We start from the raw sequence: 23,167 nt of genomic DNA, 5'->3' as shown, positions 1-23,167 counted from the left end.
AACACTGACAACCTCAGATTTTGTAGTAATTAACATTTTGAAGATCGTGCTGTAGAATTTTGATAGGAAGTTGTAAGGTGGGCATGTCATTTTTGATGTTTGTATGTTGTCGATGTGCACCTCACAGAGAGAGAGAGAGAGAGAGAGAGAGAGAGAGAACAAGTTACGTTACTGTTAAGCAATCTTTGGTCTTGTCGTGGCACAGTCCTTGCCTCTGCGCAGTCTGACACGTTCTTAGTTGAAGTGTGGTAGGTGATAGACGTATTCTGTAGTGCTATGTTGACTTGTGATTGTATCTGTTAGGTGAAAAACATTGTAAAAGACAGCAGAGATTAATACGATGTATATATTGGCAAACGAAAGGAATATAAATTTTGAATAATGTTATTATTTTTTGAAGAGAAGTTTGATGTAAGACTGCAGCACTGCGCACCTAATTTGTAAAAATGATTATTGGGAGCTAGTTAACTTGGTTGACTTTCTCAGGGCTGAGAGAAAGACCACCCCACTTCCGTACCATGCATTAACACATTAACTGATTAAGCTGTCTGATTTCTATTGAAACTCTCTCTTAATTTTGTACCCTCCTTAAACCATTGTTCACTCTGTTAAGCATACTATTTTTCAGATCTATGTTAAGTGTGAAGACCACACGAAGATTGATCCTGTCTATTTTAATATATACTACATTCTAAAATCGTTGTCTTGGAATATCATTTCATAGGAATAGTTACTTTCCCCACCCCACTGTTTATCATTACACATTACCACATGTGGTACGCAACAGTTGCAAAATTTATTTAGAAATAGAAATCTAGCTTAGCCACTGCCTGCTTGCTGTCTGATGTTACGCTTTCGAGAAATCTGCAACAATATTCTCAAGACGCGAAATTCGTGGAAAATTTGATTACGGCCAGATAATTGCTTTATTTCAGTTGCGCATTTAGTATAAAGACAAGCTGCATTCATATCAACTACAGCTCAGTCTAGATTAGCTCCATATGATGACATGGAGTTATTTATAAACTACTACAGGCATTACTAAGGTTTTTGGCTTCCAAACGGAATGATGTACCGTAATATTAAGTGGTCATTTTAATTTAAATGTATAGGGCATATCTGTTATACAGATGAACTCAAAATTCCCTGTCATTACATATAATCTGACTCTTTCGGAGCAGAAGGCCCATTCGTGTACTCTTGATGATTTCACGACACAAAGATTTACGCCTTGCGTGGCCCTGTGAACACTGAAATTGTACTATTGATGGTTGAAAACATGTTGCCTGGTAGCACGAGTCTCGTTTCAAATTGTATCGAGCGGATGGACGTGTACGCGTATGGAGACAACCTCAAAAATCCATGGACCCTGCATGTCAACAGGAACTGTTCAAGCTGGAGGGGGCTCTGTAATGGTGTGGAGCGTGTGCAGTTGGAGTGATATGGGACCCCTGATACGTCTAGATACGACTCTGACAGGTGACACGTACGTAAGCATACTGTCTGATCACCTGTACCCATTCATGTCCATTGAGCATTCCGACGTACTTAGGCAATTCCAGCAGGACAATGCGACACCACACAGGTCCAGAATTGTTAGTGGCTTCAAGAACACTCTTTTGAGTTTAAATACTTCTGCTGGCCCCAAACTCCCCAGACATGAACATTATTGAGCATATCTCTGATGCCTTGCAACGTGCTGTTCCACCATCTCGTACTCTTATGGATTTATGGACAGTCTTGTAGGATTCATGGTGTCAATTTCCTCGAGCTCTATTTCAGACGTTAGCCGAGTCCATGCTACGTTGTCTTGTGGCACTTCTGCGTGCTCGCGGGGGCCCTACACGATATAGGCAGGTGTACCAGTTTCTATGGCTCTTCAGTGTGTAAGACATAAGAGCATGTATGAGGAGAAGGCGATTAGCCTTCTGTGGACATGTGATCCGCATGAAGTCCTGCGGGATCTTCGCCACAACATGTAGAGGGAAAGTCTCCAAGAACAAATGGATCGCCATAGTGAAATCAGATCCGGAGCAACCTGGAATTTATGAAGAAACCATACAGGACCGGTCCAGATTCTGGAAGATCACTGTACAAGCGGTAATCCCAGTGTCCCTTACCGGCAAGAAACCACAGGAACCAGAAGACTAAAGTGGACTGAGGAGGGGACGCTTACTCACAGCCAAAAACGAAAGCTTTTTGGGCTAAGAAGAATCAGGAAACCCGTGAGAAGTCAGAACAAGTCCTGTGGTCCTACGTAGGTCCAAACGGGAATAAGAAGAAAATGGGAATCTTAATTTGTTAATATTGTTTTGAAACGCTTTTCTTGGGATGTGTGGGTGATGTTATATAATAAACTTGTCGTTGATGGCGTGTATAATGGTACATTTTTCTTGTATGTATTTCGGTAGTGCTTCATTAAGTAAATTCTTTCTTCATTTATCAGTCTTTTAGTTTAACTGTAAGTATTTGTACGTTACTTTTGAAATCTTGACGTGTCTGTAGGAATGTTACCAAATGCAGCACTGCTGTTGTACGTATCTCTTGTAAACAGTATGAAGCAGACTTTAAAGTCAGTACCGCCATTAGACTTTTTTATTTGCAGCGTAAATGTAACACTGCAAATAAAACACAGTCTTATGGCGGTACTGACATTAAAGAAATATATTATGTCTGTGGCCCCACATTATGAGAAGAATATTAAGTATGAAGCAGAGTTAGATTATATGAAACAAAAACGGGCTTAAGTACAGCTGTAGAATAGATATGATCCAAAGTTTTAAATCAAAATATTCACGTGGTATTACCGCATCCTGTTTCCAAGTAAAATGCATCTTGCGGTCTCATGGGTAACTCACAAGGGAACCTCCCCATCGCACCCCCTTCAGATTTAGTTATAAGTTGGTACAATGGATAGGCCTTGAAAAACTAAACAGAGATCAATCGAGAAAAGAGGAAGTTGTGTGGAACTATAAAAAAAATTAGTAAAATATACAAACTGAGTAGTCCACGCGTAGATAGGCAACATCAAGGACAATGGGACTCTAGGAGCGCCGTGGTTAGCGAGAGCAGCGACGGAACGAGAGGTCCCAGGTTCAAGTCTTCCCTCGAGTGAAAAGTTTAATTTTTTGTTTTCAGTATATGTGACAAACTCTTATGTTTTCATCACTTTTTTGGGAGTGATTATCACATCCACAAGAGAACTTAAATTGGGCAAGGTAGAAGAATCTTTTTACCCATTCGCTAAGTGTACAAGTTAGGTGGGTCGACAACATTTTCCCGTCATGTGACGCACATGCCGTCACCAGTGTCGTATAGAATATATCAGACGTGTTTTCCTGTGGAGGAATCGGTTGACCTATGACTTTGCGATCAAATGTTTTCGGTTCCCATTGGAGAGGCACGTCCTTTCGTCTACTAATCGCACGGTTTTGCGGTGCGGTCGGAAAACACAGGCACTAAACTTATTACAGTGAACAGAGACGTCAATGAACGAACGGACAGATCATAACTTTGCGAAAATAAAGAAAGTAAAATTTTTAGTCGAGGGAAGACTTGAACCAAGGACCTCTCACTCCGCAGCTGCTCACGCTAACCACGGGCCCACGGTGCTCTTGAGCTCATAATAAATTAATTGTTGGTAAGGCGGGTACCAGGTTGAGATTCATTGGGAGAGTCCTTAGAAAATGTAGTCCATCAACAAAGGAGGTGGCTTACAAAACACTCGTTCGACCTATACTTGAGTATTGCTCATCAGTGTGGGATTCGTACCAGATCGGGTTGACGGAGGAGATAGAGAAGATCCAAAGAAGAGCGGCGCGTTTCGTCACAGGGTTATTTGGTAACCGTGATAGCGTTACGGAGATGTTTAACAAACTCAAGTGGCAGACTCTGCAAGAGAGGCGCTCTGCATCGCGGTGTAGCTTGCTCGTCAGGTTTTGAGAGGTAGCGTTTCTGGATGAGGTATCGAATATATTGCTTCCCCCTACTTATACCTCCCGAGGAGATCACGAATGTAAAATTAGAGAGATTAGAGCGCGCACGGAGGCTTTCAGACAGTCGTTCTTCCCGCGAACCATACGCGACTGGAACAGGAAAGGGAGGTAATGACAGTGGCACGTAAAGTGCCCTCCGCCACACACCGTTGGGTGGCTTGCGGAGTATAAATGTAGATGTAGAATGTAGATGTAGATAATCGCCTTGATGTTGCCTGTCTTGCACATGGACTACTCAGTTTGTATATTTTACTAATTTTTTTCATAGTTCCACACAACTTCTTCCTGTTTTCTTCATTGATCTGTGTTCAGTTTTTCAAGGCCTATCCACTGTGCCAACTTATAACTAAATCTGAGGGGGGTGCGATGGGGAGGTTCCCTTGTCAGAATCACCTGATGGAGCCCTGTATAAAATGAGTATAGCCGAGAGCTGCCCATGAATTTCTGCTTCTACACCACAAGCTTCAAAATGCAAATCACTGAAAAATATGAGGGCGTCAAAGTTTTCATTTTTGTATTCCTTCTTAATATAAGACACAAGTCTGGTTTCAACCTAATTTTTCAGAGTGGTTTGTGCCCCCTGAATAACTCGAAATTCCAATGTGAAGTTATTACTCAAAGTGGCCATACCAAAACGAAACAAAATTACACAACCACGCTTCGTATCTAGACACCGAATGGCGGCCAGGCTGCTATTTTATCACATGTCGCAAGCGCTGCATCAGATTGCGTGGAATTACAAGCGACCTGCGATTTGGCCACACACGTGCTGATTGCGGGCAGGGGTGCCACCTGGCGACGGATTAACGTGACACATCGTTCCTGTGTGCGGGGTCCTTGCATGTGAATTATGCGTGGAACTGGATTATTCCAAAGGCGACTGAATATTTTTTTTCACCATGAGAAATTCTCAGTGTTACAAAATTGTTTGGTGCCTCAAGAATGAATGGGTATTGAAACTGAGCTGATGGAATGTTTGGGAAAGTTTCCACGTTATTAAACAGTCATACAATACCACTGGATGAATTTGTTGCTGACCATCTGATCATGATGATGGTGTGTGTACAGCGCCGACTATGACAAAAGGTATTTTGGAGCTAGTTTAAGGCTCTAAAGATCACATGGATGTAAAAGACACAGAATTTGGAAATAAAATCTACATCACAGTTCCTTTCTGTTACATCAGAAATGAAGAACTTAGTGGCCAGCATGTGAAGATGAGCATTCGAATGGTGAAGTGAATAAAACGAAGTATAATGTCGAACAATTTGTCGAAAATTTGAAGCTGAAAAAAAATACTGTAAAAAAAAGAGGATATTCTCCAAAAAGCAATACTCTGTGGTATACAGATATTGAAGCTTAAGAGTAAATTTTGGAGTGAAATCGAGTGACTGTATTGTAATAAAATTAGACGAGATTAAACATACAGGACAGGTTGAGTCAAAAAGGACTTTACAATTTTTGAATGATACTGAAATTTATTGAGATAACATACAGAATACGCAGTGTGTCATTTTGTAGCGAACAACCTTAAGTTTCACAAAAAAGCATCAAGTGTCATTTTGGTTAGATGTGACTACCGTTTGTGGTGCGGCAAACATCCCACTGGTAATGAATTTGTTCCCACACTCGTTGCAGTAAATCGAGCGTAACTTTTTTCAGGTCTGCTAAATTGTTTGGCATAGGAGGAATACGCAAACGGTATTTAATAAAATCCCAGAAAAAGAAATCTAGTGGTATCAAGTCTAGTAAGCCCTCAATGACCTGGGAAGCGATTATCGAGGAAACCTCGAACTTCCTTGAGGAAATGAGCTGATGCATCATTTTGCTGGCAGTAAACCATTTCCTCTTGCATGTTCAAATGTGTGTGATTTCCTAAGGGACCAAACTGCTCAGATCATCAGTCCCTAGACTTACACATTACTTAAACTAACACACACACACACACACACACACACACACACACACACACACACACACACACACACACACGTCCGAGGGAGTTTTCGAACCTCCGGCGGAAAGGGTCGCGCAATCAGCGTCATGGCGCCTCTAACTGGGCAGCCACTCCGCGCGGCTATTTCATCTCGCTAATCTTCGGCGTTCTGTGGAACTAAGAAGTTTTGAGGCATATCCGGATACACAATACCAGTGACAGTTTTCTCCATGAAGAACAAAGAGCCTTACACTCTGTTTGCTAAAGGGACAAAACACATTAACTTCGGAGCTGTCACGACTGTGTTCCAGGATTGCATGTGGATTTTCGCTACCCCATATTCTGCAGTTGTGGGTGTTCACCATGCCACTGATATTTAAGTGTTCACTCCGCTTGAGATTACTGTACCTCGTCGACCGATATCCGAGCAACATTTCCGCACAGACTTTCCCATCAACAACCTTATCTGCATCACTCATGTGGTGCGCCATTGTGAATCTGTATGGTTTCAAGTGTGAAGGTCTGTGCAGTACTCGCCAAACAGTCCTTTGTGGGATGCCTGTCTCGCGAGACGCGCTTCGCGTTTATCTTGTGGACTGCGGGCAAAGCTCTCCCTAACCTGTTCAACATAATATTCAACACGCAGACGACATGGCGATTTATCATGTCGCAGCGAACAACACGTCTCAACAATGTTCTTGTGCCAAGAGTAAATTGTAGGCGTCCTTGGAAGTTCTTTAGCGTATGCGGTGCAAAATTTACGCCGAACAATTTTTGCACAGTTCGTTTTATGAAACGAAAACACACAGCGAGCACGCTCCGCACCGGTGAAGTTAACAATTTTAACTGTAGACTACTCTGGCGCTCCTGGTGGCTGCATGGCGTGCTGAAGCGTTACGGGAGTCAAACTGGAGGTTGTTGTCTACGAAATGACACATCCACCGATTCTGCAAGTTATCTCAACAAATTTTTTTTATCATTACAAAGTTGTAAATTGCTTTTTGAATCACTCTGTATAGTTTTTCTTTTGCATGCACCGTTTGACACGAAATTCCTTTTATACGAAAAAATATTTCTCCATGTTGTATTTTGTTAAACGTTTTGACTGTATTGTAACCAGTAATTTAAAATGTTGTCCATAACTTAGATGTTTATGCTACCAACTGTTAGACAGGTAAAACAACAATGTACTTGTGGCGTGCACATGGGTTTTTTTAATGCTAGGCAGTAGTGCGAGGCGTCCTGATGAACACTCACCAGTCGATATGCAGGCTGGGAAATCAGGACGCGCTCAGCTATCAAGATATTAGCAGTAAATTTTCAGAGTATTCGGAATAAAGTTCCTGAATTTACTGCCCTCCAGGAAGCGTGTTGCGCGCAAATTATTCTCGCGACTGAGACCTGGCTGAACCGTGAGATAGGAAGTTCTGAAATATTTAGTGAGGGTTGGAACGTGTATCGGAAAGACAGATTGGACACCGTAGGAGGTGGTGTCTTCATTGCAGTTGACAAAAATATTGTGTCTACTGAGGTCGAAGTAGAGTGTGATTGTGAAGTCATCTGGACACATTTGACAGGGCTAGGAGAAATAAAGTTAATTGTTGGGTGTTATTACCGGCCACCAGGTTCCACCGGAACAGTTCTAGAATCATTCAAAGGGAGTCTACACTCTGTATCGCAGAAGTACCCGGATCATGCTATATTAGTCGGAGGCGACTTCAACCTACCTAGTATTGACTGGTATGTCTATGGATTCATTACAGGTGGTACAGACAAGCCGTCGTGTGAATTACTTTTGAACACATTATCCGAAAACTGTCTTGAGCAGCTAAATCGACAGCCAGCGCGTAATGGAAATATTTTACATCTGGTAGCCACGAACAGACCAGATCTCATCGACGGTGTCTGTGTTGAGACAGGGATTAGTGATCATGATGTTGTCATTACGACTATGGTTACGAAAGTTAAAAAGTCGGTCAAGAAGGCTAGAAGAGTATTCTTACTAGAAAGAGCAGATAAGCAGTTGTTAGCATCCCACTTAGTAAATGAATCGACTTCATTTACTTCCGGTACGATGGACGTGGAAGAATTATGGGCAAATTTTAAACACATTGTAAATCACGCATTGGAGAAGTATGTGCCGAAAAAGTGGGTTGCGGACGGAAAAGATCCACCGTGGCTTATTAGCGCAATTTGGAGAATGCTCAGGAAACAAAGACAGTTGCATTCGCGATATAAGAAAGATTGGGAGAATGAGGATAGACAAAAGTTAGTAGAGATTCGTGCTGCTGTAAAAAGAGCGATGCGCGAAGCATACAACCACTACCACCGCATACCTTAGCAAAAGATATTGCTGAAAACCCAAGGAAATTCTGGTCTTACGTAAAATCGGTAAGCGGGTCGAAGGCTTCCATCCAGTCACTCAGTGATCAGTATGGCCTGGCAACAGAAGACAACAAAACGAAAGCTGAAATTTTAAATTTAGCATTTGAGAAATCTTTCACGCAGGAGGATCGTACGAACATACCGCCGTTTGAGTCTCGTACAGATTCCCGTATGGAGGACATAGTGATAGACATCGCTGGGGTTGTGAAGCAGCTGAATGGGTTGAAAATAAATAAATCGCCAGGTCCTGATGGGATGCCAGTTCGGTTTTACAGAGAGTACTCTACTGCATTGGCTCCTTACTTAGCTTGCATTTATCGCGAATCTCGTGCCCAACGTAAAGTCCCGAGCGACTGGAGAAAAGCGCAGGTGACGCCTGTATATAAGAAGGGTAGAAGGACGGATCCTCAAAATTACAGACCAACATCCTTAATATCGGTTTGTTGCAGGATTCTCGAACATATTCTCAGTTCGAATATAATGAATTTCCTTGAGACAGAGAAGTTGCTGTCTATGCATCAGCACGGCTTTAGAAAGCATCGCTCCTGCGAAACTCAAATCGCCTTTTTTTTTCACATGATATCTTGCGAACCATGGATGAAGGGTATCAGACGGATGCCATATTCCTTGACTTCCGGAAAGCGTTTGCCTCGGTGCCCAACTGCAGACTCCAAACTAAGGTACGCGCGTACGGGATTGGTTCCCAAATATGCGAGTGGCTCGAAGACTTCTTAAGTAATAGAACCCAGTACGTTGTCCTCGATGGTGAGTTTTCATCGGAGGTGAGGGTATCATCTGGAGTGCCCCAGGGAATTGTGGTAGGTCCGCTGTTGTTTTCTATCTACATAAATGAATGATAGGGTGGATAGCAATGTGCGGCTGTTTGCTGATGATGCTGTGGTGTACGGGAAGGTGTCGTCGTTGAGTGACTGTAGGAGCATACAAGATGACTTGGACAGGATTTGTGATTGGTGTAAAGAATGGCAGCTAACTCTAAATATAGATAAATGTAAATTAATGCAGGTGAATAGGAAAAAGAATCCCGTAATGTTTGAATACTCCATTAGTAGTGTAGCGCTTGACACAATCACGTCGATTAAATATTGGGGCGTAACATTGCAGAGCGATATGAAGTGGGACAAGCATGTAATGGCAGTTGTGGGGAAGGCGGATAGTCGTGTTCGGTTCATTGGTAGAATTTTGGGAAGATGTGGTTCATCTGTAAAGAAGACCGCTTATAAAACACTAATACGACCTATTCTTGAGTACTGCTCGAGCGTTTGGGATCCCTATCAGGTCGGATTGAGGGAGGACATAGAAGCAATTCAGAGGCTGGCTGCTAGATCTGTTACTGGTAGGTTTGATCATCACGCGAGTGTCACGGAAATGCTTCAGGAACTCGGGTGGGAGTCTCTAGAGGAAAGAAGGCGTTCTTTTCGTGAATCGCTTCTGAGGAAATTTAGAGAACCAGCATTTGAGGCTGACTGCAGTACAATTCTACTGCCGCCAACTTACATTTCGCGGAAAGACCACAAAGATAAGATAAGAGAGATTAGGGTTCGTACAGAGGCATATAGGCCGTTCTGTTTGGGTGTGGAACAGGGAGAGATGATGCTAGTTGTGGTACGAGGTACCCTCCGCCACGCACCGTATGGTGGATTGCGGAGTATGTATGTAGATGTAGATGTATTAGTATGTGTCATAGAAAGGATTGGTTGAAAATTTTTTGTCGTATGGTGCGCTGTGAAAACCCTTAGAAAACACCAAGGATGTTGTGGTCCACATCACCTCGTAATACATAAAGGACAGTAAAGGGAAACTGGAGATACTCATACCGCAGCTGATGTAGTAACAAATATTAAAAGTCTGCATAGAACGGAGAAGGGGAAATTAATGAACATTTTAGATGATGAAGATGATGATGGCATTAAAAACGCTAAATATCCTAAACCAGGAGGCTGAGCTTAGAAGAAAAGTAGGCGTTTTGAAACTTGAATTACCTGCTCTGCGATACACAGTCGTTGTATATCTTTGATACTCCAGCTTATCTGAGAACGGGAGGTAAACTCGTAGCCGCGGCGTACATCACATCAGAAACTGAGACTCTTATCATTCTGGATCCAAAACTGCCATTAGTACTGGCACCTAGTTTCCTTGCCTGCTGCGTTCAAATCAGTTTTACACCACTGCAGTAGAAGCTGCATGCTTGTCAGTAGCAATTTGAGGAGTGAAACCTAGATCTTACCTGAACGAAGAAACGCTAAATAAAGGCATTTGCGACACACCGTGGTAGCAACAAATTCTAGCGCCTTGGGTAGCTAGATGCGTATAGTAGTTTCCATTTCATTTGAGATTTAATGGTTCCCATTGTTCGAGAATCAGCTGCTAGCATAAGTCCATTATCGACAGCAGCCAAGGGCACCTACAGCTATGGAGAAGGTAGGGCCACGTCCGCCTCCCCCTAGCTCTCTGGGAGAGGAAAAATGTGGTGTTTTCAGGTGATTTTCTTTCAAGAAAACGATTAAAAAATCAGTATTACACAGGTTTTTGTGAAACATTTTTGTGGCTACTTACAAATCGTCATTCGTCTTTCAAAATATTGAAAATATACCAGGTCTCCAGGTCGAGAGGCCCCCCCCCCCACAAAAAAAAATTGTATGAGCGCCCTTGGTAGCAGCCATTTTTGATTGAAACAATTACAAATCAATCATTTCTTTTTTCAAATGGTTCAAATGGCTCTAAGCACTATGGGACTTAACATCTGAGGTCATCAGTCCCCTAGACTTAGAACTACTTCAATCTAACTAACCTAAGGACACCACACCCATCGATACCCGAGGGAGGATTCGAACCTGCGACCGTAGCAGCAGCGCGGTTCCGGACTAAAGCGCCTAGAACCGCTCGGTCACAGCGGCCGGTTTTTCTTTTTTGATGTAGCATAACGAACGACAGTGAATGAAAAAGAATGAAAGGACGGAAAGCGGAGTCACGTTAGTTAGGATGTCTTCTGTTTTTTCCTTCCCGGGTGTCCTTTAAGAAGTCCAAAGAGATCCCTATTCTAATTTGGCCAAAGGGAAGGAGTCTGAGTACAAGGCTATCACTGAAATTAAGGTAATTTATTTTTATGTCGTGTTTCCCATTGTAACTTACGTCACACACTGAAGAGTAAAAGGCTTGGTTATCATTGAAATGTTTGTTCGCATTGTATGTGTTCCTTTGATTTCGATACTTTCATACTGTATTTGTTTGGTAGATAGCTTTTTTTGTCCTGTGGACTCGTGGGTAGGAGATCGTAAAGGATATAGAAGCTGCCACGAAAACAAAACTCCATAATACATACACGATCTGGACAAAAGTATCAGGACACGCCTGTGTAATGCGGAATCGACCAGTAGATGTTGACGAGAGGCGGAGGGTGTTGTGTTGACAGTGACAAGCAGCAACAGCATAACGGGTCGGACGGGAGAGCTCAGCGATTTCGAACCAACTGAGTAACAAATGAATCAGGGACATTTCAGCTCATCTAAAGCGGCTCAACTCGACTGTTGGTGATGTGACTGTGAAGAGGAAACGCGAAGCAACAACCACAGATAAACAAAGACCAGTCAGACCCCAAGTACTGATGGACAGGCAGTGCCGAGCATAGCGGGAGATGGTTGTAAAAAGTCTCATGAACTCAGCGGAAGGAATCACTCGTGAGACGCAAAGTACCACCGGCAGTCCAGCTATACTCGTACAATGACCGTGCGTAGGGCGTCACAAATAACTAGGTACAATGGTCGAGAAGGTCCCGATCCGCCGCACACTTCGAAGTCAGTGCTAAGCCTGACTTGGGGTGGTATAAACAACGTTACCACTGGACACGGGATGAGTGGAATGATGAGTCACCTATACTCTGTGCCCGTCCGATGGATGGGCTTGTCGAATGCCTGGAGAACTTTTGCATGCCATCATGTGTAGTGCCAATAATGAAGGGCAGAAGAGGTGGTGCTATATGTCTTTCGTGGTTAGGGTGTGGTCCCCTTATTGCGCTTAAGAAAACGCTAAGTGCGGAAGGATATGAGAACAGCTTTAATTCACAACATTGTGTACAGCAGAGGAACAGCTCGGAGACGATGATTGTTTGTATGCACGCTGTCATAAAGCAGCACTGCGAGGCAGTAGTTTGTGGAGAACAACTTGCTTGAAATGGGCTGGTCTGCCCGGAGCCCCCAACCCGAAGGTGATGACTTCGCATCAGCCGCCGGCAGGCAGCATCACTGCCTTCTGTGTTTTCGGCTGTTGAAGCGGAATGGACTGATATTCTTCCACAGAAATTCAGACACCTCATCGAAAGTGTTTCCGGCAGAGTTCAAATTTTCATAAAGGCAAATGATGGACACGCCACATATTAATGTCTACTAAACGGGTTTCAGATGCTTTTGACCATATAGCGTTTCTCTTCGTCAAGAAAAGGTGGACTGAAAGGGTGGAAGCAAGACTGCTGGGAAGGAAAATGATTTAAATATGCAAACTGTCCATAATTAAGGTTCCAGTGTGAAAACGCTGTAGAAACAGAACCACTGCTCAGAATGACATCAAATTTGAACAGCATATTATTGAAGCACTGGGAAAAATCGTGGAAGAAAAAAAAATTAACGAATATTTTAAAAATAGGTGGCACTGTAATCGTCTTAACGTAAATGGGGTCGTTTAAAAATGACTGATGAATCGCAATACGACGGCTGTGATCTGAGTTGCACATTACACCACCAGTACTGCAGAATGTGCATGAGTGCACAAATTCTGCAACGAATAGTTAACGGCACTGTTAGTTAGGTAAACCCACCGCGGCAAGGTTGTGCCACATCTGACGGGAAAAATCGGTTTTTAGTTGTGCTGGGGCAAAAGCCGCATAAAACAAAATTGCATAGGCTTTTAATTGTCGTGGGACTGACGCAAGACACATTCAATAGCTGTCCACCTTTTTCTGCCATAAGTTGAAATCGAGAAACAGCATGTTCCACAACAGATCGGATGGCTTCAGGGGTCACGTTCAGAATGTGTTGCACAATGCGTGCCTTCAATTCAGCTACATTTATAATTTGAGCACTGAACATAACATCTTTCAGATAAACCCACAGTCACAAGTCATACAGACTAAGATCAAATGATCCGGACGGTCACACAGTAGAGAAATGACACCTGATGGTTGATAATTCGTCTGGAACCGCGCAACCGCTACGGTCGCAGGTTCGAATCCTGCCTCGGGCATGGATGTGTGAGATGTCCTTAGGTTAGTTAGGTTTAAGTAGATCTAAGTTCTAGGGGACTGATGACCTCAGAAGTTAAGTCCCATAGTGCTCAGAGCCATTTGCACCATTTGTTGATAATTCAAGCATTTCTGAAATGCCCGTGCAGCAGTCGTTTCACTGGATGTGCAATGCGCGGAGGAGCGTCAGCTTGTACATAAATGATGCTACCCACACATCCACGCTGTTGAAGGGTTAGAATGATGTTGGGTCACAGAAGACTCTCATAGCGTTTACCAATGATGGTACAGGTAACGCGACCCGCAGGACGCCTCTCCTCGAGAAAATACGGACCTGCGGTAAGCAATGCCGTCAGACCACGCCACACCGTCATCTTCGCAGAATGAAATGCTACTAGTTGACGTGCATGCTGTTTTTCTGTTGCCCATATTCTGCAGTTCTGCGTATTAACGTGTCTTTGGAGATGACAATGGACTTCGCCTGTCTACAGAATGTTCCATGGCCATTCACTGTCCACTTCGTCTTTCTAGCAGGTCAGTAGGAAGCAACTCCTGAACATGGATGATTTTGTATGAATACAAATGCAGGATGTTTTGTAGGATTTTATGCCCTGTGCTCGCAGGCGTGTCCGATTTTCCGGCAGTTCCCTGTGCACTTCATGTTTGCACACCACCGCTCGACATATCCCGCAGGGCTGTGGCCACAACTCCTGAACATGGATGATTTTGTATGAATACCAATGCAGGATGTTTTGTAGGATTTTATGCCCTGTGCTCGCAGGCATGTCCGATTTTCCGGCAGTTCCCTGTGCACTTCATGTTTGCACACCACCGCTCGACATATCCCGCAGGGCTGTGGCCACATCTTCGACAGACGCCAGAACAACTGCTCCTCTCTCTGTTAGACTGTACTTCAGGACCTCTTTTCGAATTTTGTAATCACTTACTCCAGAGTCTTAGCGCTCACGGGCACAAGCCTTTTTTCGTACCCTTCAGTATCCAGAACTTCAGCAGGCATACTGGGGCATAGTCACAGTTCTTGCAAAGCAGGTTTACCAGCAGCACGCGATCCTTCTCGGAGACAGTTATGCGAGGCGTCTCAGAAGCAAACTGAGGAACAGCAGTGTGCCATTAGTCTGTTGGCGCGCGTATTACGACGCTTATAGCGCCATCTGTTGGTCAAATTTTCGTTAATTTTTTTTTGTTCCATGACGTTTCCCCCTGTGTCAAAACGTGATGTTCAAGTTTGACATCATTCTGAGCAGCGATTCTCTTCCTCCTTATCATAGCCACCCTATCAAACTTGGGTATCGCTAGGGTAACTAATATTTTGTACGGTCATCTTATTTTAGACGTCCGCCTGACACAAAGCTCTTAAAAGTTATGAATTACACGCTCAATACATTTTCGTATATCCATAATTAAAACGGACGACTTGGGACGTAAGCTGGTATAATACAGGGTGTTACAAAAAGGTACGACCAAACTTTCAGGAAACATTCCTCACACACAAAGAAAGAAAATATGTTATGTGGACATGTGTCCGGAAACGCTTACTTTCCATGTTAGAGCTCATTTTATTACTTCTATTCAAATCACATTAATCATGGAATGGAAACACACAGCAACAGAACATGCCAGCGTGACTTCAAACACTTTGTTACAGGAAATGTTCAAAATGTCCTCCGCTAGCAAGGATACATGCATCCACCATCCGTCGCTTGGAATCCCTGATGCGCTGATGCAGCCCTGGAGAATGGCGTATTGTATCACAGCCGTCCACAATACGACCACGAAGAGTCTCTACATTTGGTACCGGGGTTGCGTGCACAAGAACTTTCAAATGCCCCCATCAATGAAAGTCAAGAGGGTTGAGGTCAGGAGAGCGTGGAGGCCATGGAATTGGTCCTCCTCTACCAATCCGTCGGTCACCGAATCTGTTGTTGAGAAGCGTACGAACACTTCGACTGAAATGTGCAGGAGCTCCATCGTGCGTGAACCACATGTTGTGTCGTACTTGGAAAGGCACATGTTCTAGCAGCACAGGTAGAGTATCCCGTATGAAATCATGATAACGTGCTCCATTGAGCGTAGGTGGAAGAACATGGGGCCCAATTAAGACATCACCAACAATGACTGCGCAAACGTTCACAGAAAATCTGTGTTGATTACGTGATTGCACAATTGCGTGCGGATTCTCGTCAGCCCACACATGTTGATTGTGAAAATTTACAATTTGATCTCGTTGGAATGAAGCCTCATCCGTAAAGAGAACATTTGCACTGAAATGAGAATTGACACATTGTTGGATGAACCATTCGCAGAAGTGTAGCCGTGGAGGCCAATCAGCTGCTGACAGTGCCTGCACACGCTGTACACGGTACGGAAACAACTGGTTCTCCCGTAGCACTCTCCATACAGTGACGTGGTCAACGTTACCTTGTACAGCAGCAACTTCTCTGACGCTGACATTAGGGTTATCGTCAACTGCACGAAGAATTGCCTCGTCCATTGCAGGTGTCCACGTCGTTGTAGGTCTTCCCAGGTCGCGAGTCATAGGCTGGAATGTTCCGTGCTCCCTAAGACGCCGATCAATTGCTTCGAACGTCTTCCTGTCGGGACACCTTCGTTCTGGAAATCTGTCTCGATACAAACGTACCGCGCCACGGCTATTGCCCCGTGCTAATCCATACATCAAATGCGCATCTGCCAAGTCCGCATTTGTAAACATTACACTGACTGCAAAACCACGTTCGTGATGAACACTAACCTGTTGATGTTACGTAGTGATGTGCTTTATGGTAGTACTGTAGAGCAATGAGTCGCATGTCAACACAAGCACCGAAGTCAACATTACCTTCCTTCAATTGGGCCAACTGGCGGTGAATCAAGGAACTACAGTATATACTGACGAAACTAAAATGAGCTCTAACATGGAAATTAAGCGTTTCCGGACACATGTCCACATAACATCTTTTCTTTATTTGTGTGTGAGGATTGTTTCCTGAAAGTTTGGCCGTACCTTTTTGTAACACCCTGTATATGTTAAAAATGACGTAATTCCTCCAGCTGTATTAAGATGTTGGTTTTATTGGCAACTAGTTTCGATGTTGTTACATCGTCATCTTCAGGGCCATACTTGTTGACAGTAACCGTGTGGGTCTAACACTAGTAGTCAGGGGCGAGACAGGGTGTTCCATGCGGAAGGCAGGTAGTTCGCCCGCATCTCGTGGTCGTGCGGTAGCGTTCTCGCTTCTCACGCCCGGGTTCCCGGGTTCGATTCCCGGCGGGATCAGGGATTTTCTCTGCCTCGGGCATGGATGTGTGTGATGTCCTTAGGTTAGTTAGGTTTAAGTAGTTCTAAGTTCTAGGGGACTGATGACCTTAGATGTTAAGTCCCATAGTGCTCAGAGCCATTTTGAGCAGGTTGTTCCTGTGGAACATTTGTGTACTGCTTAGGGAGGAGAGACTGTACAGTGGTTGTTTTGTTGTTGCAGACGCGGACCGGTGCTCGCCGGCGGCGAACGCCTGCTCGGTGCACGAGTGCCCGCCGGGACGCGAGTGCTACCTGCACCAGGTGCAGTGCGCCGCCGCCGACTGCCCGCCCATCCCGGCCTGCCGGGACCCCGACTACGACGACTACGACGAGTAGTCGCTCTGCTGTGGAGGTGCTCCACAGCGTCTGTCTCAGGGAACCCGCAGCACCTAACAGCCACACTCACCCGCTTCACTTTTGCTTAACGAGACACCTGCTCGGTGGTTCAGTGTCTGGCACTCCATGAACAATCGTTGATAATTTGCGAACATACACTCCCCGGTGTCAGAAAATATTTCGTACGCCTTAAGATAGGCAACCCAACCTACATCATTCGCTCCTCGTACTAATGGCGTAAGTTGGGTTGCCTATCTTAAGGGGCATGACATATTTTCTAAGCCATTTCACTTCTGCTCACCCTGTGTAAAACACCTTCATGAGACTTGTTACCATCTCTGAAGTTGTCATGGCCGTATTTTCCAGGTGTGAAGTTCGTCTGTCCAAAAGAGTGTCGACCTCTTCTTAAATACACACTAGTAAGAAAAATGCGATACTGACTTAGAGGGATCATAGGGGGCATCTTGACCGTAGGAAGCGATGTCTGGAAAACTCCAACAGAGGTACACAGCGTCTACAGAGATTAACCCTCCTTCAAATGAGATGGGATTTTTCGGTACCAAATTCCAAGCACAGTTGTGATACAGGTGGACGCCTACGGCGCCATCTAAGGTCTTCAGTGCTTTCAGATGTTTGCCGTCGAAGGGACTATCGGCAGGGTTTGTCCGCTGCAATTTCGACGCCCTGTAGATCGCTGGACGACTCTTCCGGACATCTCTTCCTAATCTCATTTTTCCAAAGTTCTTATGAGTTTATCCGTATTTTGGTATTAAAACGGCAACACTTAAAAGTTTGTGCCGGACCGGCACTCTACCCCGGACCTCCCGCTTAACGTGGTCGCCTTTACCTCCTCAGCCATCTGAGCGTGCTTCCGATTCAACCCAAATTCCCAGCCTGTTACAAACTACCGACTTAGCGTCGCATACCCATGAGCCACTTACTCGCAGTTCCTGTGTCCCGGAAGAGCTCGGGCATGACGTGCATCCGCACCGAAGACAGGATCATTGTTCGTCGGCACCTGAGCTCTTACGGGAATCGGGAACTGTGAGTAAGTGGTTCATGGGTAGGTGTGTAACAGCCTTGGAACTTGGGCTGTATGGGAAGTTTGCTCGAATGGCCAATTTGGTTGAAGCGGCCGCTCGCGTTGAGCGGAAGATACGAGTTCGAGTCCCAGTCTGAAACAAATGTTCACCTATTACCACCGATTGATGTCAATGCGCAAATGCGGCTAACGTCATTAAACCATTACAGCAATCTGTTGTATGGCTGCTGGATCAAATAAGATATCTGTTCTTCCACAACTCGCTTTTGGTCCTAAAGGGAGTTTCTACAACCTCCGAAAATTTGTCGGTATCCTTTAATTTCAATCTGCGTATTTCTTGTAAATTTATTTGTTTTATCTACTGGGAAATGCTACTTTAATGTACTTATTTCAATAACAAGTGAGCTTTTTCAGACATTCAATGCTTTTCAGTGTGAATCTCATTCTGCAAAGCAATGTTCGGTATTCTGAAACGTTATTGCATATTGAACTGTGTGTCGGACCAAGTACCGAACAAGGAACTTCCTCCACCGCGGGCGCTGCTGTTACCGGCTGAGCTATCTGTGTGCAGCTCACGACTCGCTCTCACGGCTTCGTCATGGTACTGAGAGAATGAAAGTTAAAGCTGTGAGGGCAACTTGTAAGTTGTTCCTGTACTCTCAGTCGGTAAGCGGTTCCAGGTTCGAGAATCAGTACGGCACACAATTTTAATCCGCCAGGACGTTTCATTCGAAACTTTATCTGCACATTTATATTCGTCCACCGTTTAGAATTATCCAGAGTTGGGTACAAAATTGCAGAAGGTGCGATAGAAATGTACAACAAGTGTCCTGTTGAAACGAATTCAACAGTAAAAATAAGTCGTGGCAGTAACTGCGTATGAAGAAGTCTTGTAGCTTGGAAATAGTATGTACGGTTTTTTACATCGTGCAAACTTCATATAATGTAGAGTGAAATACATTGTCTTCTGGTCACATTCAGTGAGACAAATACTGACAAACACGAGTAACTGTGTTTTAATGGCAGACAAAGAAAAGAACTGATGACATTAACTTTAAAAAGTGTACTTTGATGAATCAGGACGTACACGAAGTATGACTAAATATGAGTCTACAGTTTCTAATACTAACAGCGTAAGCACAAAACTAAAAGCTAAATACGAACATTAAAACTCAAAATGTTAACAAAATTTTAAAAAAGTACGAATTTACAATATAATAGGCGTATTTTCGCATCAGTCGTCCGTATGATAGTAGAAACGAGACAGAATACGTAAAAAAAATAGACATTAATTTGACGGTTATTGCTTTTGATGTTTTTTAAATGTCAGAATGTTATTGTTTACTGTGAACATAAAAAAGTGACGGAGAGGAATATTTTTTAGGGTATTGTCGTTTGTCGCATCATACGCACTCAGTAAAATTTTTAAGGAGATGGAATGATAGCTTCTGATTTTTTATGATTGTTGAACGTCTTTGATTTACAGCTGACTGAAATCAACACTTCATTCCAAAGTTACTTTCCACCTCCTGAAAACTGTAGGTAGCAGGTTCACAAAAATCTGCAGTAACATTCAAAGCTATTTTCTCGTACTTACGCACTTACAAAGGCATAAGCCTATAAAAAGCTAAATCAATACACTTTGTAAGGAGTGCCACCTCGAGTTCCAAGCAGACTCACTATTTTCAAGCCATAGTGATGTCTACAGAGATACTAAGAGTATAAATATTTGACTTACAGAAGTCTTTACTTATGTAGCAGCAGACATTTCTAAACGGAATCATTGTAATACGAATGTTAGTTTTATTGTTTATAGTTACCTCAGCAGACGTTATAAATAATCTATAATTTGTAGCTTAGAACAATGCAATTATGGAAAAAAATACTTATTATGTGTAGAGTAGCGATTTATGAAATGCTTATTTATAATTGTGAAAATAAATATGGCTACTTAACCCGTGTTCTTTTTCTTTTGTGACCAATAACTAAGCAACAAGAATTAGAAGCTTTTCATCACTTTGACGCATATGTGCTTGCTTTTTGCAGATAATGTTTACACATTCAACCTCTCATGTGGTGACTTCTTCGTGATACACTAATGAATCCTCCAGAATGCAACCACTTCTTCACCTGTATTTTATTTAGATGGATCAGATAAAAGTGCTTTGTAATTTTTAAACTAGTTCATGACAGCGAGCAAAAAAAATGGGGGGCGGGGGGGGGGGGTGACGGTGGGGCCTACGAACGAACGTGTGTCAAATATCGTTCAGTATGTTATTTAGCGTGCTGAAGCAAGTATTTTGGGACACTAGAGCCTTCAGCCATCTGGAGGCTTGAGAACAGTGGTTAGTGTCTTCGCAGACTTAGAACTGTTAAGTGATAATGAATTACTCTCCATTGCTAAGAAACCGTGCTAGGCTAGGAGAAGGGAGGAGGACTGTGGCAAATGAAAGTTCTGATGCGCTCCGTGACACGTGCTCAAAAAAAAAAAAAAAAAAGGTTCAAATGGCTCTGAGCACTTTGGGACTTAACAGCTCAGGTCATCAGTCCCCTAGAACTTAGAACTACTTAAACCTAACTAACCTAAGGACATCACACACATCCATGCCCGAGGCAGGATTCGAACCTGCGACCGTAGTGGTCACACAGTTCGACTGAAGCGCCTAGAACCGCACGGCCACTCCGGCCGGCCGACACGTGCTCGGCCAGGGCAGTTCGTAGCGCACAGTCTTGATACGGGGTCGACTCTTGATGTCGCGCACAGTTTTATCTCGTCGCAGGTACTAAAAACAACGCATATTCTCCAGAAGGTACGAATTGTTCCGTGGCGCCCTCAGTATGTGTATAATGTAGATCATTAACATTCCTGTTCTGGCAGAAACAGTTCGAAGCCTGTTTGTAAACAAATCACACATGATCAGGGTATTATTTGAATACTGGTAGTACTGGAACTATAAACGGGCTGTCAAAACGAATTTCATCAATACAGCTTTAAGCTTCTTTTTTAATTGTGTTAATATTCTATCTCATAACTTCCAACTGCTTGTTATGTTTCCAGATTTCATTCCCACTGAGTTTCAGAAAAAAAAAAGTTAGTGCCTTTTGTATTATGTGGTGAGTTACACTTGATTTACGGAAGGCCGAAACAAACGAACATTGTTGTTGACTACTTTGAAACTATCGTAGGGGAACTATGAAACTGAATCTACAGGGTGAAAAGCATTTAAACCGACAAACTCGGGGAGGTTGTAGGAGACATCAGAACAAATATTTCTCCCTAATGTCATTTTTTATTATGGGGATTATTTAAACCGGTGGAGACAGTATTCAGTTGTTACAGACCGTGTTACGATCTTCAGTTCTTAGAGGGCGTATTACGCTCTTCAGTTGTAGCCAACTGCTGTCCACCAGTGTGGTAGTGCATTGTCTCTGTTTACTAATGGAGCGATACACCCGGAGTGAGTACACTGATATGGTTTGTGCGTACTACGTAGCGCACCACAACGAACGAGCTGCACAGCGGGTTTATCAACAACAATATCCTAATCGCAGTATCCCGCATCATATGACCTTTGCTGCTGTGTAGCAACGTCTGCGTGAGACCGGCTCATTTAGAGGATTAGCTGGACAGGGACGCCGTCGCACGGCAAGAACGCAGCACTTCGAGGAAGTTGTCTTGCAGCATGTGGAGCGGGATTCTTCAATCAGCACTTGTGCAATTGCACGTAACATGGGTACGAATCAGACGAATGTAAGAACAGTCCTTCGAGAGCAATTGTTACGTCCATTGCACTTACAGCGTGTACAGCCGGCCGCGGTGATCTAGCGGTTCTGGCGCTGCAGTCCGGAACCGCGGGACTGCTACGGTCGCAGCTTCGAATCCTGCCTCGGGCATGGGTGTGTGTGATGTCCTTAGGTTAGTTAGGTTTAAGTAGTTCTAAGTTCTAGGGGACTTATGACCTAAGATGTTGAGTCCCATAGTGCTCAGAGCCATTTTGAACCATTTTTTGAACAGCGTGTACACAACCTGGAACCAGTTGATTATTCATCCAGAGCACAGTTTTCGCAGTGGTACCTGGAACAGTGTGAAATGCATCCTAAATTTCCATCCTTTGTGTTGTTTGCCGATGAAGCAACTTTCGGGCCTGATTGAGTCTTCAAAATGCACAATTCTCATGTTTGGCGTGAGGATAACCGACATGCCGCAGTTACTAGCGCTCAGAAAGTGCGGTTCTTCGTTAATGTGTGGGTCGGTGTTGTTGGGGACTTTAATTAGGCCGTATCGGCTACCTAGGCCATTAAATGGCAGGCAATATTACAATTTTCTCGCCAGAATTGCTTGAAGACGTCCCGCTTCCAACAAGACAACGCATATGGTTCCAATGTGACAGGGCGCCGGCACATTTCAGTCGTCGTGTGCGTCGATTCGTGGACCGACGGTTCCCAGAAATGTGGATTGGCAGAGGTGGTCCTGTACCATGGCCTTCTCGATCCCCAGATGTCCCCTCTGCAATTTTTTGTCTGAGAAGAAATGCGCAACCCTGTTTACGCAACTCCTGTCGCATCAGAAGAGGATTTGGTCGCCCGGATGGTAGTAGCAGCAGGAACAATTCAAGATACTCCTAGGGTTTTTGCCCATGTCAGACAGAACATGATCCGATGGTGTAACCTTTGTTTACGTGTCAATGGAGGCATTTTTGAAAATCTACTGTAACTGAAATTGTATTGTGTTAATGTGTTGTCTCTTGGTCGGAGAAGTGTTTGTTGGTTTAATTAATTTGCCGCCAGAGAAATCTTGCTCTACTGGTTTAAATACTCCTTATAGGAAAAAATGACATTAGGGAAAAATATTTGTTTTGATGTCCTCTACAACCTCCCAGAGTTTGTCGGTTTAAATACTTTTCAC

The 23,167-nt window shown here is 43.8% G+C and overlaps 1 protein-coding gene across 2 annotated transcripts in view; it reads left to right on the top strand.

The window, feature by feature from the left end:
* LOC126190905 (dickkopf-related protein 3-like) overlaps positions 1-17,374 on the top strand; it is a 189,972-nt gene extending 172,598 nt beyond the window's left edge. For both annotated transcript variants that reach the window (XM_049931532.1, XM_049931531.1), the window contains exon 4: positions 17,065-17,374. In XM_049931532.1, coding sequence (XP_049787489.1) covers positions 17,065-17,219 — 155 coding nt within the window. In that variant the 3' untranslated portion in view covers positions 17,220-17,374. The remainder of the gene's footprint in view (positions 1-17,064) is intronic.
* The last annotated feature ends 5,793 nt before the right edge of the window (positions 17,375-23,167 follow it).

This window comes from Schistocerca cancellata, chromosome 6 (genome assembly GCF_023864275.1).
Source record: "Schistocerca cancellata isolate TAMUIC-IGC-003103 chromosome 6, iqSchCanc2.1, whole genome shotgun sequence".
In the NCBI taxonomy this organism is placed as follows: Eukaryota; Metazoa; Arthropoda; class Insecta; order Orthoptera; family Acrididae; genus Schistocerca; species Schistocerca cancellata.
The sequence above is the reverse complement of the archived record's forward strand: the minus strand, read 5'-3'. Positions and strand labels throughout refer to the sequence as shown.